General features: G+C 46.3%; 1 protein-coding gene across 1 annotated transcript in view; it reads right to left on the reverse strand.

Moving 5' to 3' along the window:
- Positions 1-16,370, reverse strand: part of PAX5 (paired box 5) — a 134,111-nt gene that overhangs the window by 32,056 nt on the left and 85,685 nt on the right. Inside the window, exon 8 of the mRNA XM_063423147.1 lies at positions 434-535. Coding sequence (XP_063279217.1) covers positions 434-535 — 102 coding nt within the window. The remainder of the gene's footprint in view (positions 1-433; positions 536-16,370) is intronic.

Genomic DNA, 16,370 nt, shown 5'->3' on the forward strand with positions numbered 1-16,370 from the left:
GCCCCCATGAGTCAGGTTTGCAGGGAGGAAGTCTGAGGTCAGGACATGTCCAGGCCCCAGGGCCAATGACCTCACTGCTGGGGCAGCACAAAGGGACAGTGTTGGGAGAAACCAGGTCAGCTAGAGCAAAAGCTGAGTCAGGTGAGTAGAGCCTGGCACAGCTCAATATGGAACAATCTCCAGGCTCCACAGAAGGGAGTCTGGGAGCTCCTTCAGCATTTCAGTGCCAACACTTTAATCTGGTACTCTGCAGGTTATGCAGCCTCCTCTGCTGGGGAACCTGATCCTACTTCACTCAGGATCACTCCACACCTACCCTTCAGCAGTGTGGCTTCTGCCACAGCACAGAACATTACAGCACACAGTGTTTTTGTCCTGAAATGCTATTTGTTTTCCTTTTATGTTTTCTTTCCCCCCTTCTCTGAAGACTCACCAGGCACCATTCCTGTCAGCGCTGGAGCGGAGTAGCTGCCCTGTCCGGCAGGAGGGACATGTGGAGGGTATCCTGGGAGGGTTGTACTTGCCAGCTCGCGACCTGAGGAATCAAACCAACAAATCACCACGTGAGCATTGCGACAAGCAGACATGGTTTTACATCTCCCCAAGCACCCAGAAGACAGCCATGCATTTGTCATGACTGCACTGTGAGGACCAGCATGGGATTTCCAGCCTGGCAGGGAGGGCAGGCACAGTTTTGTTTTCTCTATAAGCTGCCACAAAGCTCCAATGAAGTGCGAGACGGAAGATGAAGAGCAGAGCTCTGCAGGGAGAGGAACACACCCGCCTGAACTCCAGCTGCTTACCCCTATTCCCAAATTCCTCCAAAGCTTAGATTTGTAAAGTCAAAAGCAGTGAAATGGGAAATAACACAGATCTTAATGATGATTCGCCAGAAAACTCCCTAGAAAATCACACAGACAGGCTGAGACTGTTTAAGATCTAAATACAACACAGGGCATTTGTTTTATCTCTTATTAAAGCAGTAAAAAACACACAAAAAAGGAACAAACACCAGGCATTAAGACATGAAGGTGGTTTAAAGTATAGTTTGTCACAGTGCCTGAAGAAGAATCAGATTTGCAGAGACAGCCTGATGCACTGCTCTTTCCTTAGCCACAGAAACATGGGTTCTAGTCAAATATCCACAGGACTTCCATGGAAATAACCCCACAAAAGCAGACAGTAGAATGTCTTCCATCTCCCTCTGGCCCTGGACCAGGGGTCTGGGGTACCCTCTCTTTCTTCACCCTCTCCCACACATCTCCTGTCACCTTCGAGGACATGTTTCTGCTGGCAGAGTAAAGATAGGAGGTCAGATAGCATGGCCCACACAGTGCAACAGAAGTGTTTCCTCAGTTGTGCCTGGACCCTGCTCCCATGTGGAGGTTGTGGAATAGCCACCATCCCTTCAGGCTGCTGCAGTGGAATTTTGGACAAACCACTGTCAGCTGTGGCCACCAGATCCACCAGAAGAAAAGGATGTCCTCTGATCTCATTAGGCAGGACCCATCCCTCACCCCAGAGGAATTCCTGCAGCCCACTCATGGTGTTCTGGGCTCCCAGAGCATCCTTGGGCAGAACACTTAGCCAAGAGGAAGTTGTTCTCAAAACACACGCAGGTACCTGGTAGCATTGACCCTGCAACACCATGGCTTGGTCAGAGCTGGATGTAGGCGCTGCAATCCCTTCCCAGTGAGAGCATCACACACACTACTCAGGCACTACTTGAGTTTGTGGACCTGCCCTGATGCAGGCCCCTGGCTCTGCCAGCACCTCTGCCAGCCTGTCAAGTGGCTCCTCCAAGGCCAGGGGAAAATGGGGTGTCCATCAGATCCAAACCATAGCTCAGAGGCAGTGGCACTCCATGAGAGCTTAGCTCTGAAAAGCTGAGTGTGCATCTGAATTAAGAGGAAGGGACTCTGGGCTGCATGAAGCACTTGGCCCTTCCACTCTTTCAACCTCTACAGGACAGGGACCACTCTGGCACCAGTCAGCTCCAAGATCCTGTTGGCCCAAAACAGCTCATTAGCAAAAATTGCATTCCTTCCTTAAAAGGTAGCATGGTGGATCAGCAAAAGTTATGTGACTTTGTTGATTTTAGCACCACTGACAAGAAACAATGCACAGATTCTCTTTTTACACATTGTGTTCTGTAGGCAGTATTTTTTAAGACACCAAACTTTTTCAGGGCTCGAGAGCTTGGGCAGATTGAAATGGAACATTTTTCCAAAAGCCAAAACAAAATTTTTAAAATTTTTTTGTTTGGTAAAGATTTTGAGCCCAAATTTAATTTTTAACTGATCTAAAAATAAAAATTTTAAATCTCCCTTTTTTCAATATCTTTAAAGAAATGAGACTTCATCTGATGAGACAAGAGACAGGTACACAAGTAATTGCAAACCGTGGCTCACGATCTCTGAGTCATGGCCACAAAGGTTGCCTCCCCCTACCCTCAGATGAAGGGGTGAATGCCAAAACTCTAGCATCGCTGCAGTGATCTCTTAGCACATGCCCCACTTTCCTCTGCACTCACTATCTGCAAATCAGGATACAAGCTGTCCCTCTCAGGCCTTTCCTACAGAATATTTATGGTGCATTCACATCCTAAAAGGATTTAAGGTTCAAAACAATTGATTAATTTGCTCTCCAGTGCTAGGGAGAAGTCACGTCCCTTACGGAAGGGCATAATGAATTCTAATTATTCAATGCAGGCAGAAAATAGTTATTTTAGATTAAAATGTTGTCCCCTCATCACTGCCCTGCTTCCTTCTCTCCCACACAAAATTAAATGCTTTATGTCACCTCTATAGCCTGGAGAATACAAAAGTATCAGCAGTCTACATAACGTCAGTCTTAGAAGCTAAGTTCACCCCCAGAGCTAGCAGGGACTCAGCTAACAGCTGTCCCTAATGCAGACGAACATTTCACAGGCTGACTACTGCCATCTAGGAGCCCTCCGGAGACCAAGGAGGGAAATCAGGACTCCTCCCTTCCTTGGTTGTATCGTGTCACCACAGAATGGCACAACACAACACATCCCAAAGGTGCCTTGACCTGTGGGCAAGCTCACCCTCCCAAACTGCCCTACATTGACTACACCCCACCCCTCACTTTCTATAGCTATCATAAAAACCTTGACATTTACTTCAGTATTTTGAAATATTACAAATTATTAACTTTCTTCAAAGCCACTGCCATACCCAGAATGATTAGGATCATTGTCAAAAGCACTGAGCAACATAACTACCATGAACAACAGCATAACAAGTAGGACCTCTGCTCCTCAGTCAGTAAAGAAAGGATCACTCATTATCTACTCCACAGGTCTGGGCTGGTTTCCATTACATCCCATTTTCAAATGAAATGTTCTATCATCTGTCAACAAAACTTCCTTGTAGGGTCCCCATAGCCAAGTCTCAGGCAGGACCTGAGAGGAGGCTGAGGGGGCTGGCCAAAGCTGACCAAGGGCATAGCTGCAAGTACTGCAACCCAACCTCATCCTGTCAATTCCATCCAATTTGCTTTCACCAAAAAAGAAAGACTGGAGCATCCTATCCTCTATGAGATTTTCCCCCAGTGCTGGCAGGCTTCAACTGCACTAAAACAATTTATTTAAGAGAACAAAACTAATCCACCTAGTACAAAAAGAGATTAAGAAGCAGCCTCTGTTCCAGGGTGTTCCTGCCTTACTCATACACACAAAGCACTCAAGAGGAAATGAACTTCTACATTTTAGCAATGGGCCACACAGACAGAGGAACCTAGGTCCTTCAAGACCTATTTTTTTTCCTGAATGTCTTTGTCCTGTGCTTTTTGAAGGTTATTTTAGACACCTAAAGTTAGAGATGAGGCAGGAGCAGCTGTGGGCTGCTTCTTGCAGCTGTGGGCAGATCCTTGCTTTGCTGGGCTGGTGTTGTGCAGGACAGAGCAGCTCAACTGCCAGCTCCTGCCTGTAGAGAAGCTTAGCTAGAGCAGAACCTAGCAGGATTTTCCAAGGTAACCAACAATCTCTTTCCAATAACCTCTGCCAACAATTTTAAGCTCCAAGTACCAAACTACCTTTCTGAGTCTTTCCTACAGTGGCCTCCCCATGGAGAGGCTGGTAGCCCCAGCAGCATCAGTACCTTCAGTGATACCTGCTGACCTGAAACTGGCACACCTCCATGATAGAAGGAGCACACAGCAGCTCTAGTGCCCATGCAGCTTGGACCCTGCCATCTCCTTTATCCCATCACATCCTCCAGACTGCTTCACCAGGCTCCTTCAGGCTCCTGGTGAACACTTCCAAGGCAATGCTGACCCATCACTCCTCTGATTTCCAGAAATTTCTTAGGGGGAGCACTAGTGTTGTCATTGTGGGGAGTGGTGCAAACACCTCTGCTACAGATGTCCCTATATGTGTTAAAGGCTGTGCACACAGAAGATAGTTAATAAATGTCTGTCCCTCCATTCAGTAGGAGCTGGCAACACTCACAATGAAAGCAAATTACCATTTTGCAAAGAACGTGTAAATAAGTAATTTTCTTCCATAAAAAAATTTGCCACCAGCTACAGGAGAGCTTAGCAGCAACCCTTGCGTAGGTGAAGCAAGCAGTGCTTGGGCATCAGCAAGTGTCCCCGCTGCAGGACAAAATGGCTAGGGCAGAGAGCAGCCTGCAGCAGCAAAGGACTCTCCTGTCTCCAAACCACAGTGAAAAAAGAGAGGGAGCAGTTTAGAAGCATTCCTCAATTAATCTACCTTCTTAAAAAAAAATCAAAAGGTGGTAAAGAGCATTTCCAAGTGTGTCTTTGTACACTACTGTGTGTAAACGTGAATCCAATTAACTTCAAATTTAACTACTAATGAAATTATCTCATTTTGCTATCAGCTCAGCTCTCATCCATGGCAGTAATTAACCACTGGGGGTTGTCACTCCCAGACACATGACACAAGGACTCCCCCAAGCTCAGGTGCTTCAAACCCGTGCAGAATTCATTACCCTGACAGTGTGAAAACCCTTCACTTTCAATACCACAGGGCACCAATGCATTTTTTTCCCTTTATCTAACAGATTGTCAGTAACAGTATGAAAGAAATGAGCCCACTGGACACGTAATTAATTACAGCAAAGGATACATCAGAAAATGTAGAGGGTTCAGGTGGTGGAAGGGGGCTCACAAAGCCCCTTTGCCACAGTCTCACAACCACCAGCAGGGCTGGTGATTTTCCTCTCCGCGATGCACCATGTGCACTGAGGGAAGCCAGGCCTTTGCCCCCCGCCCCGTGTTCACAGCAGGTGTGTGATTGCCACTGGTTCAGGAGCATGGTCAAGAATGAGGCAGTGCTCCGGGTCAGTGGGGTAATGCCACCTCTTCAGAGTCAGAGGCTCAATACCAATAGGTCAGCAATATTGACAAAGCCAGTCCAGCAGTGCCAGTGAATCCTCCTGCATTCCCACTCCCCTTGTAGGTATCATTACAAGACATCAGCCCATCTGAAATGGCCACCCAAGGTAGCACACACTCCTGTCTGAAATTACATGAGGAGCCACCCAGCACCAGCACGCTCCACCCAGCAGACACCAGCATTGCCCTAGGCTGCACATCAGGCATCCCTGCCCAAACCAGATCCCCCACAGACCTGTCCACCAGCACAGATCAGAGCTCTCCCTGCCAGATCCACACAAAGGCTACCGTCTCCCCTGACTCCTCATGTCTTTCCAGAAAACTACTTTTAAAAATGCAGGCTTGCACTAAGTGAAGTGGAGATCAAGAGATGCTGCCACACCAGCCCAGAGAGTTTCGCAATGGGCTGTGCAGGTGCTTCTAAGCACCATCCCATTCAGTCTGGGCTTCTACAGCTAGCTCCTTGCCTGGCAGACTCCCTGTGCAAGGAATCCTTATGCTGGTTTCATGCAGGGATGCCACACAGCAGCTGCAGCAGGGCACCAGCAGAATTGATCAACCACTTCCAAAAGGCCTCCCAGATGGATGAACCTGGCTTTCAACTGTTCTCTCTTCAAAAGAACTTTGCATGGTCTCTAAGACTCCCCATTGTGATGGGAGGAGGATGGCAGCCCTGCTGTGATCATGTTCCTGGACCTGTCACATGGCACCTCCATCATCAAGTGCCTGCAAACGTCGGCAGCAGAGGGAGAGACCTGCACTGGTGCTGTTCTGCTGCCAGCACCCCAGGGTATGGCTGGCCCTAGGGGTCTGTGCATGTTGCTCTCTCTTTCATGGGCTTTGGCAGCCGTTCTGCCATACCAGGAACCTGCTATCCCAAATATGAGGAAGCTGTGGTGCCTTACAGGAAGGGATGCCATTGCTTAACACCAGGAGAAAAAAAAAAAAAAAAAAGAAAAAAAGAAAAAAAAAATTGGCAGAGATGCTTTCTGGTTGCCACGTCATCTCTGGGCAGCACACCTAAATTTCTAGCCTATTTGAGTGAAATTGGTTACCAACACTGACTTTTATTCTGAGAACTCCAGTTCCCAGTTATAAAACCTCTTTTTCTTCTGCCCAGTGAAGAACTTGATTGTGCTAACCTGGTTGTTTCAACTGTTATCCCAAAGAAAAATTTTTGGTCAAATGCACAACACTGTTATCAGGAAAAGACCTGATGAGTTCTATCAACTGGCTCTTGCTCCCTTTGCCATGTGTGCGTGTATCACCCAGGGCAGCAGCATGGAGCAGTGGTGTACCCAAACAAGAGAAAAGGATGACCTAAAAAAGTGATCTGGTTTTATCACATACAAAATACTGCTGCACAGCAGCAGCTCAGTTATTACTGCCTCAGGTCCACGGCCACTGAGCACATGCCCAAACATTCAGTCCTGCCCAAAAGTCGCTAAGACCCTGTATCCCATGGATGCCTGCAGTACAGCATTTCATGCCATTCCACTGGGAAAGGAGATGTCACCAGCACAGACTCCAACACACTGAATCGCTGCTGTTAATGAATAACTCCCCTCCTGTGCTCATCTTGCTCTATTTATGGACATCAAACCAGTGTGGTGTGCTTACTGTGATGAGTTACCTCTTCTGCACCTAATTAGAGGCAGATAAAACAGTGGTAACATACAGATCACCTGTAATGATTTTGCTGACTCGATTATTCTTCTGACAATTAGCTCTGGCTGCCAAAGCCTCACAGGAATGTCAAAGTCTACTTCCTACAAAGCAGGTAATGTCACAGGTATGACCATGAAATCAATAATGAGGCACAGCTCTTGCAGAGGGCATTCAGGTCAGATGGAACAGCCCTTAAATTAAACATTGATAAGCAGAACACAATTATCCATCATGTTTAAGTGCCTGCGTGAAATTAGCAGCCAGGGAATGGGAGCAGTGGGGGAAAGATTAGTGGAGGAGGTATTGAAATGCGCAGTGTCCACTGTGACTGGGGCTGCAAGGGCTCATGACAGTAGCACCATAATCTGCTATCAGAGCCATAAAATTCAGATTAAGCACACTGTACTGAAACAGGGGCTGCAGATATGGGTCTGTTTTTCTCTTCATCTGCAAAGCAGCAGCAGATGTTTAGAGGACTCCAAAGCTGCCCTTCATAGTGGGTGTCTCTGCTACTCTTTCCATTGACCCAATTACACTTTTAAAAGAGAGCCAGAGCAGGTATAAAAGAAAGGAAGGAAGACCAATGCTTTCTGTCAAAACAAAAATGCAGTGAAAAAGTAGAGATGAATACCCCAGTATGTTTTCTCTGTGATTCCTAAGAAAGAGTCCTGGAGCTGCAGAGTGCTCTGCCCTCAGTCCCATCTCCTCTGGATAATCTCTTTTGTGCTGCTGCATAAAACTCCTGTTCCTTCTTCTGTGCAGCAACAGAGCTCTTGCACCCTATAAACAACTCAATATTCCAGCTTGCCACATACTTTTTAGGATTGCTAGGATGAGAAAGTTTTTTCTGCAGATCTGAGCTGAGCTGCACCATCATCCACCTTGATCTTCAAAGTCCACCTGGTTCTCTTGTCCCTCCTGTAACACATGCAAGGTTAGAATTCCACAGGTTGACCCCTTCATCTCAATACTCACAATGTATTGGAGGGGACATCTGTGTGGAAAAGAAGGAAAAATACCCCAGGTAGAAAACATCTTTGCAAGAACCCAACATCTTTGCAAGAACTCACCTTAATTCTTGTGAGGCCAACAACTAGCCACACACTAAAATGCATCAGCATAATTTAGCCTTTCCCTGGCCCATGAAAAACGACATCTTCAGGTTTTGCAAGGTTTCTCTTTGTTGAACACAGTTGGGGCTAGCAGGCCCACCACTGGTTGAGGCAGGGCAAGGCATGGCCTGGGTGTCAGGTGCTCACAGCTCCATGTGTAGAGGGATGTGGGGAAGTGTGGGTATGCATGAGATGCATAGCAGAATGATGGAGATGATCCCACCACATTGCATGTACACACCTCCACCACTTTGACACTTCGTCTATCAAGGGGATGCCAAAAGGAAGGGAGGGCAGATGGAGGTGAGAGCAAAGATGATGAGATCTTGTGGGAGGACACATGGTGGTCTGGATCCATTAAATTCCTTTTGTGGGGCTCTTCCCCTCCCACACCTGGCTGGACGATAGCTAAGGAGCAGCTATCTGCTAAGGAGCAGCAGCATGCTGCAAGCAGCATGGGGCATCCTACATCAGCTGCAGTGGCACCCTGCAGAAGAGAGTTCTTTGAGGGAGGCTGAGTCGGCCTGGCACAGCCTGCAAATTCCACACAAATGTCCCTCCACAGCTCCTGCATGCCTATCCTGGGAACCCCTCCCTTACTGATGAGCACAGTCTCTCCCAAAGGAGGGGCCAAACAGACACAGTGAGGAGGAGGTGGCAGACCACAGAGGTCCTTTCACATTTGCCTTTGTGCCAGTGCCAGACAAGACCTTTAATAATGAAGCCTTTAATACTAAGAGACAGAAATGCTCCAACAAACTTGGATTGTGTAAACCTGGAGTTAATGCAAGCAGAGAGCTGTTCACTTGGGCGTTTTAACTCCAAGAAGTTAATGGATACGTATCAAAGAAGTTCTGAAGATGCTAGAACATTTGATTTTCTGTTTTAAAAAGAAGTTAAATCTCATTTTCAAGTTTAAAATTACTTTGCTATGTAAAATTTAAGATACCGAGGACAGAAACAAAAGGTGTCACAAACACAACCAAGGAGTGCACTCTGCTCTGCTTTTTACCTTATTTAGTACTTTCTGTTGTTAAACTTTCTTCAGATCTGGATTTTTTTAAGGAGGTATTTTGTTTGTCTGTTTGTTGTGGGCTTGGTTTTGTTGGTTTTTTTAAAATATGAAATAGACCTGCACAAAGTAAAAATGTTGAATATTTTCACAGTTGTTGGATCTGCAGGGCCTTGCCACAGCCAAAAGGATGGACCTTGCATGTACTGGGCAGGGACCCACAGAAAAGGCTACTGGGGCACAAGGACCCAACAGCCCAAGCTTGAATAAACCCCCAGTGGCTCCTGGTCCAGGGGTCAGTCTCTCCACCAGTGTGGAAGAGAAGCACCTCCACAGATACCAAGTTTCAAGAGCAGGGGAAGGCAGCCCATTCTGACCCTGACAGAATGGGATCTTATGTTGGTTGGGATCTTAGAGATGAGATCTTACATAACACTGAAACTGATGGAGGTATTCAAGGGAGTTTCAGGTCTGGTCAAAGCTTCACTGGAAAACTGCCTTAAAATTACTCCTCTTCCCCTTCTTATTTCCATGGCTCCCAGTGCAAGGCAGAAAGACTCAAAATTGCAGGCAATTAGGATGTGGGAACTGCTAAAGCAGCGTGACGGAAGCCAAGTGAACTTCCAGAGGTTGCGGAAAAGAAACGCAGCAGGGAATGCGGATTGGAAGCATGGATACACAAAGATGTGTATGGGACGGAGACACACATGGGTTGTCCTCCTGCACTGGTGCCAACTATACTGATCTGCAGTTTTCAGTGTTTCAGAAGGAATTCACTGCTCATCAAGTGCTACCCTCAGCAATTTGCATTAGTTTAGGAATGACGTCAAGTGTTGCCCACAAAGACAAAAACCCCCATGTGTCTACTTATCTGAGAGACCAGTTAGCCTCCTCCTGAAAAAACTGACATATTTAAAGGGGAGAGAAAAGAAATCCCACATAAAAATAATGGGTTTACCATCATGGCAGGTCTTAGCCTACAAAGTGGGTTTTTTTGGTCAAGTGCTATTCATCATGTAGTGTAATTCACTAGCAGCAATGAAATAAAACTTTCAAACAGAAATAATAAACCCAACTTTAAAGAGTTCAGAATTAAATAAATGCAAAAGAAACCAAAATCAAAATCCAAAATATAAAATAACAATTCCAAAACAAAACACCCCTTCCGGCTAAAATGTAAAAAGTGCTAGTTTGGCTGTTTTTCTGCTGTTGAGCAATATGCTTCTGCATATCATATTATCTCACATCTTAGATCTGAACAGCCTTACACACCTCACAACCACTGCCAAATTAAAGAAGGGTTTTTTTCGTTGCCTTATTTCTAAAATGCACTCTAGCCAGCATGCTACATGCAATGAATGAAAGAAACAGGAGAATTAAACCACGCAATGAAACAGCTTTCTGACGAATAAAGCTATGGAAATTTTAGGCTCCATTTACTCCTCAATCTAATTTTGCCCTCCAATGCACATTATGTCTGAAATGGGATCTCATGTGGTTTGATCAGTGCTCTTAACGCATGCAGAAGCAACATATTCCCTTTATTGTTGTTTTCCTTCTACAGCACAGCAATACTTCTAGTAAGAGCAGCACAGCAGGCTTGGTGAGACTGTCTCCACAGTAATCACTGTGCTGCTGGAAAGATGTAGGATGACCAAGACGATTAGCAGCTTCAAAAGTTTGTGGTCTGGGGGATCCCTGTTCCTGTAAATGCACAGCTAGATGCTAAATACCCCACAAAAATCATGAGGGAGACTGAGTTATCAACAGATACTTAAATAAAACATTTTCCCTTTTCTTCTTTTCCACTGTTTGGATTTTTGCAACTGCCCAGAAGGTGTTTTCTAGCTTCTCTTTGCAATCAAGAAGACTAGAAGGAAACTACCATCAGTTTGTCAAGAACTACGAACTCCTCTCACTGTAACAGGACTCCAGACAATTCCTTGGAGCTACAAGGGAAAAACCAAACAGTAGGACCTGTAGTATGAAAAGTAACACTATTAGCATGTTACTGTCTTGGCATGGATGTTCCCAAAAACTAATGGATATGTATGGGGAGAGGTGGCTAGCCTCCAACCTCTGCCTCATAAAGAAATGGAAATCCAGAGTTCTTCCAACCCCAATGTTCAGCCCATTTAATAAACATTTAACAGGTATGAAAAGGGACATGCCAGCCCTGAGGAGTGGTCCTGCACATTGCTGGGGTCTACAGTCTTGGCTCAAGCTGGTACCTGCCCTGGGAACAGAGACACTGTTCCCAAGGGAGAGCCTCCTTCAGCAGGGATCAGATCTTCAGGATTCATCCCATAGACCTGGCTAAAAGACTTTGCTGTCCATAGACAACTGAGAGGGCTCATACCAGGCCGTGCAGTCACCTCTGGGACCTTCCCAGGCACCGAGAAACTGTGTGAGGAAAAACAGAGATTGCCCCTAACCACTAGCTGCCACCTTGGCCCCTTCATGAAGAGCATCTGAGAATGCTGATCACCTGACACCCCATCCACTGTTAGTGGGGTTGCCACTACCTGGAATATGGTGTGCGGGAATATATGTGACATGAACTGCATGAAAAGGCCCTGCTGGTACAGGTGTTTCTCCAGACCATCTTGATATGATATGATATATGATAGGATAGGACAGGATATATGATATGATATGATATGATATATGATATGATACATGATATGATACAATACGATATGATATGATATATGACATGACATGATATGATATATTATGTCATATCAGGAGGGGCACCTCCTCGTCCCAGGCTGGTAGCTGGGGTGACACTGCTCCCAGGTCTGAGAACTACACAGTGTGGCCTGGAGAGGGTACTAGAATCCAGGCAAGCCTTCAGGCTGCTGAGCCCTGGGTCCCTGCCATGTCCTGGTGGGCTGGGATGATCCCCAGTTTTGTGATTCCCGGCCATGTGTGGGAAAGCACATAAGCTGATCCAGCTAAGCAACCAGGCAAATGGGGAAGCCATGGCTTTACAGGTACCTTGCAAATGACAGCAGTGATGTCCAGAGGGCTTTTGGGAGCAGCGAGAGCAGGAGAAGCCCAGGCACCAGGCAAACCTGCCTGAGTGGGAATCTCTTTGGTCCCATGCCAGACCCTTGCACCCCTTGCCAGAACCCAAGGATTGATGATGTTCTGGCAGATCATGTCACTGCTCAGGGCCACGGCGTGTCCAGCCAGGCTCAGTGCAGCACCGCTGTGCTAGGGGCTGCCAATGCTCAGCCAGATGCCAAGCGACCCAGAGCTTCACTGTCCTACCTGCTCCCATGCAGACAGACACCTGCCCATGCAGGGGAGCCCTGTCAATGCTGACAGGGTGAGCACGACCCAGCAGCCTGGCAGTGCATCCAGCAACGGGAAGACATGAGTGTATTGACAACTGGTTATGCAGCTTGCTACATAAGCACAGAGGAAAATAAAACCCAACAGCTTCCAGCAGTCTGTTTTGCAGTGACATTAAACTCATGCTGAAATTTTTCATCTCACAAAGATCAATATTTATGATCTGCATCTGGAATTAATCTGAGATGGAGGCATTTCCAATCCAGGCATCATTGCTAATGTCATGAGTGGTTTTCTCCTCCTCACAGAAGAAATATTTACACCCTCAATTTTTACATCTTAATTAGGGTTCAACAAAGTCCAAATCAACAACCTATATATTATTTTTCTGATATATAAGTAATGTTTTTTTTATCCTGGAATAAGATGAAAGGCTGAAATCAGACATTTTACCCAGTTTGTGTGATGGAAACAGTGAAGCTATGGAAATGTTGACACATTGGGATTTCAGTATTTTCCATCAAATATTCTCAGTTGTCAAGTTTGAAATGTTTTACTCTCTTTAGTTGAAGGAACCTGAAACATCTCATTCGAAATCACTTTGAGACAAAATTGCATTTTTCATCTGCCCCATCAAGCAGCAGAACCAAATTCATATTTCCAAGTCCCTCCTCTTTCTGAGCCTTCTAGTGGGTAGATAGCATCTCATAACATAGTGAGATAAGTTGATGCACCATGTAGTTTAAAAAAATAACAAATGTGTAGATTAATTTATGGGAAGCATCCTTCAGTGAGTTCAGACCAGAGAACAGAAGGGATTGCGGAAAGGGATCTTGCTCCAAGCCCCATGTGCCACAGTCAAGCAGGACTGAAGCAACCCATGAGTGCCAGCACCAGCATGGGGGGATGCTGCAGTGATGCCCTGGGCCACTGGGCATCTGCACCCATCCCAAGAGCTGGGGACTGTGCAGCCTGCCTGGGTCTAGGTGAGACACTTGGGGCTTGCTTGATCCTCAGACATTACCCTTCATGTGGGAGCTCCCAGCTCACATTTTTCCTTTTTGCTCCTCAGCTGAAGATGCCAACCGTGGACAAAGGCAGGGCAGGAGAGTGCCCAGAGTGGGCTCCAGCTGCCAGTGGCCATCATGGTGTCAGGATTTATAACTGTATTAAATGGCATGACAGTTGGCCACAATAAATCAGCTTCCCTTCTTTCCAAATCACAGACAATAAAAGGTTTGGCAGTGAAAGTCATTCATCATCATAAAGACTTGAGACGTTCCAGCCTTCAGTTTCACTCACATTCTCAATACACCAGAGAGGAGTGCTGGGGTTTTAGGGGAGAAGAAAGAGAGAGCAAGAAGAAAGGGGAAAATAATTAAAAGAAAACATTAAAAGATTCGACAGGAATAATCAGAAAGGTCAGAGAAAGGAGTACATTCAGGACAGCATGTCTGATGATGGGGGCAGAGCTGCTCTGTTCTCTGCAGGGTGTATGTGTTGCTGAGCAAAGCTGATGGTTGCCTCTACCACCCCTACGGGCCCATAGGGAGAAGAGGGTGTCCCAGAGGGATAGCCAAATGTCACACTCACTCCTCTCCTCTCCCAGACCTCTGGTGCTACTGCTGATCCCTGCTGCCTACAACCTCTTCGTGCCACGTAGTGGGGACAGTGAAATGAAGGTGATGACAGTGGTTAGCACTGGTGGAGCACCATGCCCACAACCGTGATAGTGCATTCCCCTCCATGAGGACTGCAAATTCATTATGTATCCACCCAGCAGGAAGGACCTCCCCTGCTGCTCCAGAGGCCAGCTGCAGTCAGAAGACCTCAGACAGCCACTACAGAAAGGGAGCATTTTGCTGAGGGTAGCAAGCAGTGTCTTGCAGAGGGAAGCACAGATGTAACTCTGCAATCTACAAACCCTTGGGTGACACGATGCACAAGAACAGTGGCTTTCCACCTCTCCAAGGGGTCAAGCAGAGGGGATAGGCACTCCTGTCCACCACATGCTGGTCAGGGTAGGGAGGCAGTATCACACAGAGCACCACAGAGCTGCTTTATCCATGACACAATATCATATAGGCCCAACGATATCCTAGTTGTACATTAAGAACTGAGGATCATGTGTCATTAAAACATGAGCTGATATCAAGACTTGAAGGTAATGAAGACCCAGAAGAGATGGATAAAATCTGTCTCCTGAGCAGTGAGGATGCAGCAGTATATCCCCAAACCTGTTAACTGAACCCTTATACAATGGACAAGGTGCACCTGGCCATGAGGTGACAATCCCACCTCTGCATGTCCCCAAAAGATCCAGCGTAACTTGTGCACCCTTACAGTGGGAGGCCCCAGCAGCTGTCTGTACCTCTTTTGGTCAAACATTTGACTGCAGAATGAACTCTGGTCACTCTAGGGTGGACAAAGCCATCGGGATGCTGTGGGGCAGGACATGGTGATTCATGGAGCACCTCCTGGTATGGCCTTAGCAGCTGCAGGCGAAGACACATAAAGCAGAAGTGTGCTCTGCAACCCTGTATCCCATGTTTGTGCACCAGGTGTGTCCCTGTTACCGCCAGTGTTCCCTTGTGCCTATGATGACCATCCCCAGTGCAGCCTTACATGGAGAGATGGGCAATGCTCTCCAGAGAACTCAGGGGCCAGATACAGCTCTGTCACCCAGGCTAGGCTGGGCAACGACCTGGCTCAGCAAGACTGCTTCATAGTTTTCCCTGATTCAGTGTCTACCCCAGACAGCTTGGCTATCTCTGCATCAGCATGGGGGCGAAGCAGGACCTGGATGGATTTGGGACTACCTTTACTGGCTAGCATACAGGTCAGGCAACACAGGACAAAATTCTCCTACAGTGTGAACAGCTACCAGACCTGTTCAAGGCTACACTGAGGCCTGGGAATAACATGTGTCCATACACGACAGTTATAACAATATTAACAAGGACAGGAGGAGCAAAAACAAAGCCTCTGTTTAGCAACAAACACCTGATTTGATGGCAAAGAGAGTCTTACCCACCTCCCCCAGCATCACCCCACCTCTTATGGACCTTTTCAATTAGTGCAGCTGTAGCAGCACCTGCTGCCTCCTCACCATATCTTCCACACACTACATACTCTTGCAAACTTTAAGTCCCTGTGGTCAAGGACCATCTTTCCCCCAGGAGGATGCTCACATCTGGAGAGACCACAAGGTCCAGACCCCCAATTGCCAGAGACAAAGCCAGCTGGGGAGAGGATAACCCACATATCCCTCTTTAGAGGGAAACTGCTGATACACGAGCCTTTTCAGAAGTTTGTGTTCAAAAAAGGTATAATGTCATCACAGGGCTGAGCTCAAGGATTTCAGATTGTTGCAATGAATGTACAATGAAAAGAAGGAAAACTCCAAAGGGATCCCAACATTCCTTTCACTCTTTTTATTGAATTTACTTTTGAGTCACATCTGTGTGAAAATCCCAAGCCAGGTGTCAAATCTGTGGCAGCACAGGCAGTCCCCATCCCTGCTGATTCTTGTGTGATTTCCACAAGTGATATTCCTCACTGCTGGTAGATGTGCCAATTCCATCAAGCAGCTCAAGGCCAGGCAACTTGTATTTTGATGAACTGTCAGTGACATATTTATTTTTTTCTACTGCATTTTTCTTTTTGGCTATTTTTTTATTACAGTTCAACATTTTAATGAGAAATTATACAAAACTCAAAATTCACACATTTTTGGCATTAATGTAACATGAATTCACAAAGAAACAATGCTTCATTACAACAAAACCAAAAAACCAAAACCAAAGCCAAAATCAAAAACAAAAAAACCAAAACAAAAAACCAAAACCAAACAAAAACACAAACAAAACAAACCAAAACAAGTCCGAGGCTTA

This window comes from Prinia subflava, chromosome Z, assembly GCF_021018805.1.
Source record: "Prinia subflava isolate CZ2003 ecotype Zambia chromosome Z, Cam_Psub_1.2, whole genome shotgun sequence".
NCBI classification, from domain to species: domain Eukaryota; kingdom Metazoa; phylum Chordata; class Aves; order Passeriformes; family Cisticolidae; genus Prinia; species Prinia subflava.